The following is a 14,397-nucleotide window of genomic DNA, read 5'->3' on the forward strand; positions in this document are numbered from 1 at the left end:
TGGCTGGTATACATAGATACCACAAGGAATTTTAAATTTGGAAGTTTCTTAGGAACGCATTTAGACAAAAACAGCTAACAGCTCTTGGATGTATTTTGTAGAAAGTCACCGGGTTAAGTGCTTCACACAGTTCATCTTATTTAATTATCATAAGAACTGTATGCAATAGATATTGTTATCACCACTCTACCAGTCAGAAAACAGGTGCAGAGGGTTTAGTTAACTTGTATAAAGTAGCACATTTGTTAAGGAGTAAATCTTAGTTTTGAACCTGGGTATCCTGACTCAAATGCTGGATGATCTTTTCTAGACCATTTCGTTTTCTCTGTCTCCTGTGTTAGAGTTTAGGAAGCAAGATAACCAATGATGACTTGTATTTTACCCATTTGGTTGCTTGATTAGGAATCTTTGGGCTATCTGAGAAGTAATTTCCATAAATAAAATAAAAGTAAATGCCCAGAACATAATAATCTTTTTTAAGAGACCAGTAACGACATTAGCCTAAATACAGCCTTGTAGGTTGGGATTCTCTACTCTGAGCATCCATATAAACTGTCACAGAATCTTTAATATTTTTTTTTGGAATTACTGGAAAAAGCCCTGATCTATTTTATTCAGTAGAACATTCACATGATCAAAATAATTTCTTGTATCTTGCATGTTCTTGAAAGGAAGGAAATGATATGCAGACAAGACAAATTACCTTATTTTTAAGCTTCTTGGAATGTTTGCTGCCCATGGAAAATAAAAGTCAAAAACAAACATGTTGCTAAGAGTCTGTGGTTATAATTTTTATTTTTTAGTGGAAGACACAGCACATAATATCAATGCATCGAAGCCTCTGTAGTACTAAATTATTGATACCTCTTCATGTCATATTTACTGATAGATATAAAATCAAAATAGCCATTTGATAAATTAGTCAGTGTCTTTAATCACAGTAAAAAAAAAAAGTTGCAAGGCTTTTACTATCAGAATACAAGTTGGTACAACCACTTTGGAAAACTGAAAATGTATGCTTAAGTTAGCCTACATATACCTAGGACCTGGCAGTTCTCCTAGGTATAAGCTCAAAAGAAATGAGTGTATATGTTCAAAAAGACATCTTCAATATTCAGAGCAGTTTTATTCATGATAGTCCCAAACTGAAACTAACCTGATTATCCAACCACATGATAAGGGAGAAATAGATTGTAGTATATTCATACCTAATGGGTTGCTAGGGCTGTCATACAGAGTGCCACAGATGAGGAGGCTTAAACAGAAATCTGTTTTCTCACATTCTGGAGGCTAGGTAAGTGATCGAAGTGTCAGCAGAGTTGATTTCTCATGAGGCCTCACTCCTTGGCTCATAAATGGCTGTCTTTTCCCTGTATTTTCACATGGTCTTCCCTCTGTGTGTGTGTCCTAATTTAATCTTCTTATAAGGACAACAGTAGTATTGGATTGGGACCCACCCTAATGACCCCATTTTGACTTCCTTACCTCTTTAAAGACCCTGTCTCTACATAGAGTTACCTTCTGAGGTACTGGGGATTAAGACTTCCACTTAAGAATTTTGGGGGAATACAGTTCAGCTCATAACATCATACAATGGAATATAAAACAGCAATAAAAAGAGAATTAATTCCTGCAACAATATGGATATCATAACGTAATAAAGAGCAAATGAAAATAGATGCTTTATGATTCCATTTATATAAAGAACAGGCAAAACTATCTGATAGTGACAAAAGCCAGGGTAATAATTCCCTATTGAATAGTTCCCTGTTCCTCATAAGAGTGCCTTCCTGGGGGCTGGAAATATTCCCTGTCTCAGTCTGGGTAATGAGTACATGGGTGTGTGCACAAGTAATGTCCCTCGAATGAAATACACTTAAGAGTTTTGCACTTTATAGTATGTATATCTCAATACAAATTACTAAAAGACAAAAAACTATAATGATAAATTACTAAAAGGACGGTTTTGGAGCAGTTTGTTTCATGAATATACTGCATATCTGTTTATGTACTGTGGCCTTTTAAGGGCCACAGACTTTTGTAATATCTGAGGCTTTTTTAATCCCACAAGAACCAATTTTAACCTACATGGGGGTGTTATTTCACCCTATTGAGAATATATGGTCTTTGAAATGGGGAGATTATTCTAGATTATCTGGGTGGATCCACTCTAATCAGATGAGTCCTTGAAAGCAGAGAATTTTACCTAGTTATCATCAGAAAGGGATATCACAATGGAAGAAGGGTTCAAGATACATGATATTGTTGACTTTGAAGATGGAGGAAGGGACCACAAGTGAAGGAATGTAGGTGGTTTCTAGAAGTTGGGAAGAACAAGGAAACAGAGTCTCCCTTTGAGCTCCATACAGTCCTACTAACACCTTGATCTTACCCCAGTGAGACCCATGTCTGACTTCTGACCTCCAGAACTATAAGAATCAATTTGTGTTGCTTTAAAGAGAGAGAGAGAGAGACCATGCATAGTTGAGAGGAAGTCCAATATCAAATGTTCACACAAAATCTCTAAGAATAATAAATTCTGAAAATTGCAATGGAGGAAAAGATTGAGTTCTTTGAAGCCTAACTGAGGTTCTAGTATAGCCCCTGTAAAGAAATCACATCAGAGCTGATTAATGAATGATCAGTTAAGAGGTAACAGAGAATGGTGGGAGGCCTGGGGCTTTGGTTTCAGGAAAACAACACTTACAAAGAACAGAGATAGAAAGGAGCTTGTCACAGTTTTAGTTGGATGAATTGAAAAGTCAGTGGCTGGGTGATGGGCATTAAGGAGGGCATGTGATGGGATGAGCACTGGTGTTACACGCAACTGATGGATCATTGAACACTACCTCTGTAAGTAATGATGTACTGTATGTCGGCTAATTGAATTTAAAAATTTTTTAAAAATTAAAAAAAGGTCAGTGATACTGGAGGGTATTGAGTGAGGGGAAGAGGAGGCAGGGGCTCAATGTGCCAGGCCTGATAGGTCATGGTATAAATTTTAGATTTTATTCTAAACATGATGGGAATCCATGGTAAGGTCTTGAGCAGAGGAGTGATCATATTTTAAGAAGTACTTTGTGGATAGTGGGTGGGAGGGGAAAGAGCAAAGCCAGGAGATCACAGCGCAGGTGACTGCATTGAATCTGAACCGAGAACTCTTAAGAGTAGTAAGGGAGACTGAGGGAGTTTTCAGGCCCTGAGACCGCAACCACCAGCCAGTGCCAGGTTCTTGACTTCCTCATGAGAAAGAATTCAAGGAATTCAGAGTATAGCAGAAGTTATATTACAAAGCCAAAGTACACACAGATACAGGATCTGAGATGTCCTGGCTGGATGTAGAGTTCTGCTTTTTATAAGTAGTCACAACGGGCAGGTGATATATTCTTGAAAGCATCTGGGAATAGACGGGGACTTCCAAAAACTTTGCATATCATTACGCATGGTTTATGGCAGCTACTATGCGCAGGCGCAGTCTAATTTTTCTCGTACAGGTACTCCATAGTCAAAATGTGCGAGGAGTACTCTGGCGCCCCCAGTGGAGGAGTCATTCTGTCATTTGCAGGCTGACTGGGACTGTGTGCATGCCCGCCATGGGCTTGAGCCATAACGGGATGCTTACGGCCCTGAGAAACCACGGAGCTATCGCGGGGTTTACTCAGTTGTCACAAACAGTCTGTCAGGTGTCAGACTCCGTTCCCTGCCTTTTGTTCCTCCTGCAGTTACCCAGTGTTTCCCTATGTACTGCCTCAAGAGGGTTTTGTTGGAAATGTAAGGTTACCTCTCCTCTGTCCTCATCAAAGTACAGGTAATCAAACTCCAAAGACTAATCTGATTGTTGAGAATTTTGTTCAGTTCTTCCAGAGCCACTGAATGCCCCAAACGTGATTGACACTGGACATAATTTTGCTGTCATCAACATCAGCTCTGAGCCTTACTTTGGGGATGGACCAATCAAATCCAAGAAGCTTCTGTACAAACCTGTTAATCATTATGAGGCTTGGCGGCATATTCAAGGTAAGGTTTGAACAGGAAAGACTCCAGTTAAAGACGTGGCACCAGAAGGAAAAAAAAATCCTCAAATACAGAAATACAGAAATCCTTTCTTGCACTCTCATTCCTCTGCCCCAGGGTAGTGGCTGTAGCCAAAGATTCCATTTCAGAGTTAATTACCTACCAATCTTCTAGTCTCACTATGCCTGTGATTTCCTAAAAAGGGCCCTCTAGGCACTGTATGTAGGTAATTGAGGAAGTTACAAAAAGGAGAACAAAAGGAGTTTTGGGCTTCATATTAACCCAGCTGACCTGGATATGTGGAATTAAGTCATGGCACTGTTACCGAGCCCTTCACATTCTATTGTAGACTCAGCCAAAATTCAGAATCCTAGTGACGTAAGGCTGATTTGCAAAGTAGCTGTTGACAATATCAATGGAGAGGTTTTATTAAAAAGCAGCTTTTTTTTTATATGATGGTAATAATTTGTCACTTTCTGCAAGTGGACATCCACAAACTGTTCTTTTAAGAACTTGTAAACCCAGCCCAATTTTTTTTTTTCTTACCAACTGGAAATTTATCATATGGTAAGGCAGTACTTTTGCAATACCTGTGGAGAACAGAGTGTGGCTAAAGCAAATAGCTAAGGAGAAAAGATGCACGTACAATTTGTTAATGAGATCTATTTTCAATGACTTCAGAGCCCTTCATTTGTAAATGGTATGATTATTACAAATCTGCTTTCTGGTCTTTGTAAGCAAACCCTCAAAGAATCTCTTCTCCTGATAGTCTGATTGTGATCACTATGTATTTAAAAACAGTGGCAATTAAATTATATTATTTTAATTGAGATTCCCCCCCCCATTAAGTCTAAGATTTGTGTGGTTTTATCCTATAAATGAAAAGACAAAATCCCTAGAGCAAAAGTGATTCAGTGGCTCAGAGAGACTTACATTAATGTATAGATCGTAATCTGGAAACTTCCTTTAAAAAGCCTCATTTTCCTTATGTTAGGAATGGTGAGGCCCTAAAGGGGGGATTTGCTGTTTCACTTAGAACATTGTATTTTTGAAAAACCAAACACATCCCATCAGTTCACATCACAGTAACAACATTCCACTTCAAACAATGTACGAGTATGCCAACTTAAGTTTCCTGAACTTTCCCTCTTCTCAGTGACAAATGAGATTGTTACACTCAACTATTTGGAACCTCGCACAGAATACGAGCTCTGCGTGCAGCTGGTCCGGCGTGGAGAGGGCGGGGAAGGGCATCCGGGACCCGTGAGACGGTTCACAACTGCTTCTATCGGTCAGTGGAAGCAAACAGCATTTATTCCTGCACTGGGTGGGAGGGGGGAGGAAGGGGAAAGAGGAAGGAAGACCAGGAAGGGTGGTGGTGGGCGAGTGGGTGGGTGGAGATGTAGGGGGAAGGAGTTTGCTTTTGAATGGGTGGGAAAGTGACAGGAAGGTTGGCAGCTTGGAGCCAAAGCGGTCTTTTATTTGGGCTGCACTCCTGGTCTCTGTCCCTGGGGGAGGGTGTCTGCAGCAGTACGGGGACAGAGGAGGAAGCAGATGAGCCTTCAGGAAGTCAGGGCCATCCCTTAGGAGTTGGGATTTACTTAGCAGCAACTGCTTGGCTCCTGAGTTTTACCAACAGCTTCCTGTTTCCATCTTAAAGGCCTAAGTCAGACTCTTGCCACATACGTACTTCAGAAATCCCAGTTTGTTTATTTTTAAAACTAATTTCTAATTTTTCAAAGTAATTCATGCACAGAGTTAAAACATCAAATAGGATAAAAGGCTTTCATCTAAAGAACAGCAGACCCCTGTTCCACCTCCCAACCCTCCAGCGCTGCCTCCTACAGGCAGCCCGTTTTACCTCCTTAAGCTACTTTTTTTGGTTTCAAGATTATTTATTTGTCCGAGAGAGTGAGAGCACAAGCAGGGGGAGCAGGGGAGCAGCAGGGAGAGGGAGAAGCAGGCTCCCCACTGAGCAAGGAGCCCGATGTGGGGCTCATTCCCAGGACCCTGGGATCATGACCTGAGCTGAAGGCAGATCCTTACTCGAATGAGCCCCCCGGGTGCCCCCTTAAGCTACTTCATATTGTACATACGACTCCATGTTTCTAAATCAGTGGTTCTCAAACATTAGTATCCTTAAGAATTACCTGGAGAGCTGGTTAAAACACATGTCTGGGCCCCACCCCCAGAGTTTCCAATTCAGTAGGTTTGGGGTAGGGGTCGGGCTTAAGACTTCGCAGCTCTAAGAAGTTGACAAGTGGTACTTGTTATTGATCCTCGATCTGTACATGCTGAGTAATAGCGCTTGGGGAAGCAGTGTGCAAATAAGGGATGGTTTCCTGGAACTCACCAGGTAGCAAATACAAAAAATAACACCAGAAGCGCTATATATATACATATATATATAAAAGTTGGAAGATAAAGAGATCAAAGGGGCCTCTGCTCTGTGCTCAGGTTGCTGCTAAAAGGCAAATGTAGTTAATTCTCTCTCTGCCAGTGTTAATGAATCAAAGGGGAAGGTCATAATCTGACTCAGATGGAAAGTATTTATGGAACAGATCATAAAACACTTCACAGACCCACACAGTACTGTCTTCAGCATTCAGAGTACATTCCAGCCAGGATGTCTTTAGAAGTCTCTTGGAATATTTCAAAGTAGTTCTCAGGGGTAGGTGGGGAGGGAATTCTTGAAGGTTCTTCTTTTCCCATCATTTGAATTTTGCTGATGTTTATTTTTTAATTCATCGGGCAGTTGCACTATTTATAAGTATGTTGATTTAATGGTGAAAGCCAGGAGGCCCGGGTTGGGGGCTGGGAGGGGAGAGATCACACTCTGAACACAGTCAGAAAAAGGGCAGGTAGGGAGGGGTGAAGGGTAAGTCATGTTCCTGAAGAAAAGGAAAGGAAAGGGGAAATGACCATTTATCAAGTGACTCTTCTGTACCAAGCCTAGGCTTCGGAGGTTTACGTATATGCTCTTATTGTCAAAGCAGAACAGAGCTCTCTGTTCTGCCTTGTCATTCGTTCCAAGTTTGTCTGGCTCCTCTGAGCAGCTTCTTTTAGAACTTGAACTTCAGAGATAAGGAAAGGAGTTACCATCACCTCTTTCAACTTGTGAAGGTTATAGAGAATAAGAGCTATTTAGAGTCATAAATGTACTAATATTAAATAGTTAAAATAACGATTATATTTGCAAAGGCTACAGGTCGTCATCCTGATGTATGGAAACAGACCCCTTCTCTCACCTCTAACCGAAAATAGCAGTTTTTCAACCTTTTCTCCCTCTTCCTCTCCCTCCCCTCCTCCGCCTGCTCCTCCTCCTTCAACTACTGCCCCCTTTAGATATGTGTCCTTAGGACAAAATGTCTCTTTTGTCCTAATGTCTCCCCTGCCATGAATTTTAATACCATAGATGTATTTATATACTGTGGCCCTACATAAGCCATTGTAATATCTAAAATATTCTCATATCCCACAAACCAGTTTTTGCTGGTTTGTGCAGCAAAAAGGGGCCACTGAGAATACATGAGTTAGAGGATCCCTATTGCATGTTTTGAAAATACTTAATATCTAGAATTTAAAAATCAATTTACTGTTATTATAAACTGAGAATTCAGAGTCCTATGCCCACTGACACAGGATAAGACAGGAAGGGAGGAAGGAAGGGAGGGAGGAAGGAGGGAAAGTAGTTTATATAAGAGTCCCTGACTTCTTGTAAGCATTCTCACATCCATTATGCCATATGTTCCTCCTGAGTCTGAAAGATAACTATTTCCATTTCGTGTTACATGTGAACTTGGAGAGCTTGTGAATTTTCCCAAGGCCGCAAAACTAGGCGGGCTCCTCTCTCTTTCATTTCAAAACCCATGTTGTTTGCATTCAGGTACCTGTCTGGTAGCCCAGGGTCTCGGTCAGGGCAGCGTGTGGTCAGAGCCAGTCCCTTGCTGTGATCAGAGCAGGGCAAGGCCAGGCCCTGCCACCATGGCTGTTCCGGTGTTTGAAATTCTTGTTCCAGGGAAGGAACCCTGAAATTGCGTTAAAATATATTGCTCAAAATCATAACCGAAACGCTGAATAGTTACCCACCCATCCTATCCCACGGCCTTGGATCATCCACTGTTTGAATTTTTATCAGTTTCCTCCCTATCCTTCACCAACTGTATCCAGGACTTCTACCAAACTGCAACTAGAGTTTTTTCTCATGTATTACAAATATTTTTACTGGCCTCCCATGCTACTCCCAATGATCTATTTTAATCCATTGGATGGTTATATCATAATTTATTAAAGTGTTTTCCTATTTTGAGCATTTAGGTTTCTCCTGATTGTTTCCTATTATTGAATAATGCCACAATGAATGTCTTCATGCACTTAGGTTTTTCTCTTCTTCTGGATTATTTCTTCAGGATAAATCAGGATAAAATTATTTCTTCAGGATATAGTCTATAGTCAGATTATAGGGCCAAAGCAGACGGTTACTTCTAGAACTCTTGAAAATACTCCCAAGTTGTTCTCTAAGGGGGTTCCTGTATTATAATTACTCAAACTACAAATTAGAACTGTTATAAAGGGGCACCTGGGTGGCTCAGTCGTTAAGCGTCTGCCTTCGGCTCAGGTCATGATCCCAGGGTCCTGGGATCCAGTCCCACATCAGGCTCCCTGTTCCGTGGACGGGAAGCCTGCTTCTTCCTCTCCCACTCCCCCTGCTTATGTTCCCTCTCTTTCTGTGTCTCTCCCTATCAGATAAATAAATAAAATCTTTAAAAAAATAGAATTGTTATAAATATTTGCTATTTTGATAGAAAAAAAAAGTATGGCATGGCTGCTAGCTTGTGTTTCTTCGATGGTTTGTGAAGTTGTCTATTATTCTAGATGCCAAGGTTACTCTGTAAAGCTGCTCTTTGGGGCTGTTTGTGCTTCACCTGATACAAAAATCATGATCTAGGGGCACCTGGCTGGTACAACATGGAGAGCATGTGACTCTTTACCTTGGGATTGTGAGTTCAAGCCCCATGGTGGGTGTAGAGTTTACTTAAAAATAAAATCTTAAAGAAATCATGATCTTTCTGGTTCCTCCCAGGTCTCCCACCTCCAAGAGGTCTCATCCTCCTACCGAAAAGTCAGACCACTCTAAATTTGACCTGGCAACCAATATTTCCAATTTCAGAAGATGACTTTTATGTTGAAGTGGAGAGAAGGTCTGTGCAAATGAATAGTGACCAGCAGAATATCAAAGTTCCAGGCAACCTGACTTCAGTGCTCCTTAACAATTTACACCCCAGGGAGCAGTATATAGTCCGAGCCAGAGTCAACACCAAGGCCCAGGGGGAATGGAGTGAAGACCTCATCGCTTGGACCCTTAGCGACAGTAAGTAACTCACCTGGCACCAGCCTTGCCCGAATGACATTTGGGTGCTGCTGCTTGGACTTAGCTACCATCAAGTCCAGCCTGTTTGCTAGACATCATAAAAGGCAGTTAAGTGTGCATGGAGGTTAATTAGTGTCCCCATCCCAACACACCAAACCATTTAAATAACCTGTAATATTTAAGAAAGCCCCATGTATTTAGATTTGCAATAATTCAGGCAGGACTGTGCTAAAATTTACCTTTCCTTGGTATGTGGTTATCTATTAAGTAAATTAATAACATGAATAAGGCTTCTAGGGTATGTTTAATTTGTTATAGGACAGCTTTCAGGATCGTCTTGTTTCTTCAGACCCACAGATGCTGGTTAATTAGATAGGTCTTTCCTAATCTTAAAAGTCGAAGAATTCTGCTTGAAAAATCTTCATAGTAGACAATTCTTAGGGTTATAAAATACATTTGAGAGTAATAAAACCTCTTTTCTTTCAAAATATTCTGCAACTCAGGATTTCCTCTATTTCAGATTGGTCATTTAAAATTGATGGAACTTCTTGGTAGTATTGAAAGATTTTCGTCATTAAGCAAGGAGTTCTGTTTTGCGTCACTGCATTAGAACTGTGTCTGTGTATTTTGGAGTCCTTGGAAAGATAAAATATGTCTTGGCCACACGGACTCTCACTTAGGTTAGGATCATGGGGTCCCTTGCCAACACCCGATGTCTGAGGTTCCCCTCTGCAGCTGCCTATCTCCACTTGCTCAATACCAGGTGTAGAAACGGGCTCTGTGGTCCTCCAGCCACTCTCCTGTATCAGTGACATGTGGAAGTCTCACCTGTTATGGTGGCATTCAGGGATTCTTCATCAATTTTTAAAAATTCGTGAAATTTACAGAATACTCACAGAGTAATTCAACAAACACCCACATTCCTACCACCCAGAATTAACAACTGTTACTATTTTGTCATACTTGTTTTCAGCTCTTTTGTTGGTTTGTGGAAGTAAAAGCACAATCCAGATCACAGGGCCCTTGGCCTGTCATCCCTACTCTCATTTTACGGCTGGCTCCCCGGAGACAATCCAATTATGAGTTTGCTGTGTATCTTTCCATTCAAGGTTGAATCAGCTCGATACGTTAGATTCATCCATAAGTGCACATATGTATACAGACTGTTCTTCATTTTGCTTTTTTGAATTAACACTATGATTTCTATCTTATCCATGTTCATTGTTGAGATCTGACATATACTTTTAAAATTTCTGCATAACATTCTATGTTCTGACCATATGGTCTTATTTATCTGTTCTCTTTGAGGTGGACATTTAGGTTGTTTCCTTTGTGTACCATGTTCTCCCCTCTTTTTTTTTTTTTTTAAACTATCCCAAACAAAAGTGCAATGACCATCCTTGTACATGTCTCCAGGTGCATAGATGTGAGAGCTGTCCTAGAGAATATGTCCAGAAGTAGAACTGATGGGCAATGTTTCTCGTTCAATGTGTGCAATGTCCAGGAGTATATGAGAGTATCGTTTTCCCTACATCCATCTCTGTTCATATATCTTTTCCCTATATCTCTATCACTTGATGGTGGAGACCTTTTTATTTTTTCATAATCTCAAAGGTAAAAAATGGTACCCCAATGTTAATTTCAATTTTCATTTTCTTGATAACTAGCAATGTGGAGTATCTTTTCTTTGGCACTTGGATTTCTGCTTTTTGATGAATTTGTCCATACACTTTGCCCAATTTCTACTAGTTGTAACAGAATTTGATGTCTTAATTTAATGCAAGGATGAGAAAATATATGATGAAATATGTGTTGCCACTTTCCTGTGTTGTGCCATTTTGTCAAGTCTGCATGGAGTCCACTTCCAGTTGATTGGAATTACTACCCAAGAAAACACCTATTTGCCTTTCTTGGTTTATGTGCTGACAGTAAGTAGCCATTAAAACCATAATAATCTAAGAGATGGTAGTGTAACTTAAGTGAATTTTTTTTTTAAATTTCCAGTTCTCCCTCCTCAACCAGAAAATATCAGGATTTCTAACATCACAGACTCCACAGCCATGATCTCTTGGACAATCTTGGATGGCTATTCTATTTCTTCTATCATCATCCGTTACAAGGTTCAGGGCAAGAATGAAGACCAGCACATTGATGTGAAGATCAAGAATGCCACCGTTACCCAGTATCAGCTCAAGGGCCTAGAGCCTGAAACAGCCTACCAGGTGGACATTTTTGCAGAGAACAACATAGGGTCAAGCAACCCAACCTTTTCTCATGAATTGATGACCCTTTCTAAATCTCAAGGTTGGTAAAGTAGACAGGTATTTACCTAGGATTGTTTCTGGAGAGTATTAGAAAAGCCCCATTATCTTCATTAAGATACTTACCTCATATGTATGTGATGTGACATAATTCATTTGTCCAAATAGGCTTCACCATCTCTAGATAGGTTCTTTTTTTATAATTATTATTTTTATTTTTTATATTTTTAAAGATTTTTTAAAATTTATTTGACAGAAAGAGAGAGAGAGAGAGAGAGAGAGAGAAAGATCACAAGTAGGCAGAGAGGCAGGCAGAGGAGGAGGGAGAAGCAGGCTCCCTGCTGAGCAGAGAGCCCAATGTGGGACTTGATACCAGGACCCTGAGATCACGACCTGAGCCAAAGGCAGAGGCTTTAACCCACTGAGCCACCCAAGCACCACTCTAGATAGGTTCTTAAAATGAAAATGCCCCTGGGAGGGCTACCCTGTTGATCCATTTTCTTTTGTTAAGCCTAAATTAGCCCATCAGCACTCCCCATACAGAAATGGAGGCTCAGAGGAATATGAATTTCGTTCCATGGATAAAGAACGTGGAACCTGCTTAGCGAAGGCAGGCCTGTGCGGGTGCTTCAGTGGGAGGTTCTAAGAACCAACTCCATTCTTTCTCAAATGAACTCCTCTTTTAGCTTTGAGGACACTATGCTCTTCTAAGTTGGGGTTTTTTGTTGGTTGGTTGGTTGGTTTTGTTTTGTTTTTACTTTTTGGATCCAAATCATGATGTCTCCATGTCTACCACTAAACCCCATTCCAGTGAGAGTAAGCTTTTTGAGATAGCTGGAGATCTCTCAGAGTGCCAGGCACACGATGCTCAGTGTTTATGGCTGATAATGCGAGTTGAATGTAGTTAAGTGGATAAGGGACCAGGGTTGGTGGGGAGGGGGCGCTGCAGCTCCCAGAGCACCTTCCCTTTGAACTCTGTCTGCAATGGCACCTGCCAGCCCTCGGCAATGTGTGCAGGGGAACACAGAGTGAGGTTAGATGGAGAGTTTTGCAGATTTATAATCTGGGCTAGAGTTTATTTTTACAGAAAATCTTCTGGTAGTAAAAACTTCTTGGTTTTTGAGGGTTACTTAAGAAATAAAAGGAACCGGGGCGCCTGGGTGGCTCAGTGGGTTAAAGCCTCTGCCTTCGGCTCAGGTCATGATCTCAGGGTCCTGGGATCGAGCCCCGCATCGGGCTCTCTGCTCAGCAGGGAGCCTGCTTCCCTTCCTCTCTCTCTGCCTGCCTCTCTGCCTACTTGTGATTTCTGTCTGTCAAATAAATAAATAAAATATTTAAAAAAAAAAAAAAGAAATAAAAGGAACCATGCCATATTTTCAGAGCTGATTCTTTGGAATATTTTTGAAATGTCCAAGGAATGAGGAGTCTGCCAGTTATAGAGAGTTGCAGTTTTCAGGTGACACCCTTAATTAATGCCTGTTTTTTACAATTATTTGTGCTTTGGTACAATGTATACAGGCCCTAAATCCAAGCTATATGTAAAATACAAACAGAAAAATTAAAAACAAGGCATAACAAAGCAACAAAATCCTCACCATTCTGTTCCAGATGTGTCTTTATGTACCATGCTTCGAGAGAGAAGGAAGGAAAGAGAGGTGATCACAAAAGAGTACTTGTAAGAACATAGGGTCTTGCTCTACATACTGTTTTTCAGAAAATATATTGCATTTAATTTTTTTTTGTTTAAATAAAGGGAAATGGGTTAGAGCATAATCTTTAACAGTTGATTTTGACTTAAGCCCTAATTTAATGTTTTTTCTTTTCTGTCTTTCCCTCCTTCCCCTCCTCCTTTCCTTCACTCTCCCAATGGTATTCTTGGATTTTCTCCATCAGCTTTTAAACAAGAAAAAAAAAAAAAAAGGCAAGATAACTTACAGATTTAAATTCAGCAACTTAAGACTTGAGAGCTTTTCTAGTTAGGGAAATTGTGCAGGGATGTTTAGCCACCTTCCCAAAGTTTTATCTAGTTAGTGATTCTTGATGCTACTTGATTATGTGCTACTGCTTGGGCCTTTACTTGGAAGTAAAAGTGAGACAAATGGTAATAACTAATGCTTAGCACTTTTCCCTTTCTTTTTTTAGGTCTTCTAACAGTCCTGTGAGTCAGACTCCTCTCCACTGAGTTTCAGAACATATAAATGAGTAGCTGAACATCCCATAGCAATTAGTTGGCAGAGCCAGGGCTGCCATTACATATCCATTGTACCATGATGTTGCCCAAGGTTGGTCTTGGCTTCTCTCTCCTAAACTAAACCTGCTGCTTCTCCTGTGTTCTGTGCAGCACCAGTGGACCTTGGAGGTGGGAAGATGCTGCTTATAGCCATCCTTGGCTCGGCGGGAATGACTTGCCTGACGGTGCTGTTGGCTTTCCTGATCATGTTGCAATTGAAGAGGGCAAATGTCCAAAGGAGAATGGCCCAAGCTTTCCAAAACGTGGTAGTGCCTCATCTTCCTACTAGCTATTAAGTACAAGTCTGCATGTATACAGAATCTTCACTTTAAAGATGTGGACCAGGAGGGGTGCCTGGGTGGCTCACTTGGTTTAGCAACCAACTCTTGATTTCGGCTCAGGTCCTGATCTCAGTGTTGTGAATTCAAGCCCCATGTTGGGCTCCACGCTAGGTGTGGGGCCTACTTAAAAAAAAAAAAAAAAAAAAAAAAAAAAAAAAGATGTGGACCAGGAAATTTACT

General features: G+C 40.7%; 1 protein-coding gene across 2 annotated transcripts in view; it reads left to right on the forward strand.

The window, feature by feature from the left end:
* Positions 1-14,397, forward strand: part of TEK (TEK receptor tyrosine kinase) — a 102,807-nt gene that overhangs the window by 70,748 nt on the left and 17,662 nt on the right. The window contains exons 10-14 of one of the 2 annotated variants that reach the window (XM_080820385.1): positions 3,856-4,017; positions 5,171-5,305; positions 9,098-9,385; positions 11,390-11,689; positions 13,988-14,139. In XM_080820385.1, the coding sequence (XP_080676511.1) occupies positions 3,856-4,017; positions 5,171-5,305; positions 9,098-9,385; positions 11,390-11,689; positions 13,988-14,139 (1,037 nt within the window). Of the gene's footprint in view, positions 1-3,855; positions 4,018-5,170; positions 5,306-9,097; positions 9,386-11,389; positions 11,690-13,987; positions 14,143-14,397 lie in introns of both variants that reach the window. The other variant, XM_080820384.1, reaches the window with a different exon arrangement.

Source organism: Martes martes (genome assembly GCF_963455335.1).
Source record: "Martes martes genome assembly, chromosome: 12".
In the NCBI taxonomy this organism is placed as follows: Eukaryota; Metazoa; Chordata; class Mammalia; order Carnivora; family Mustelidae; genus Martes; species Martes martes.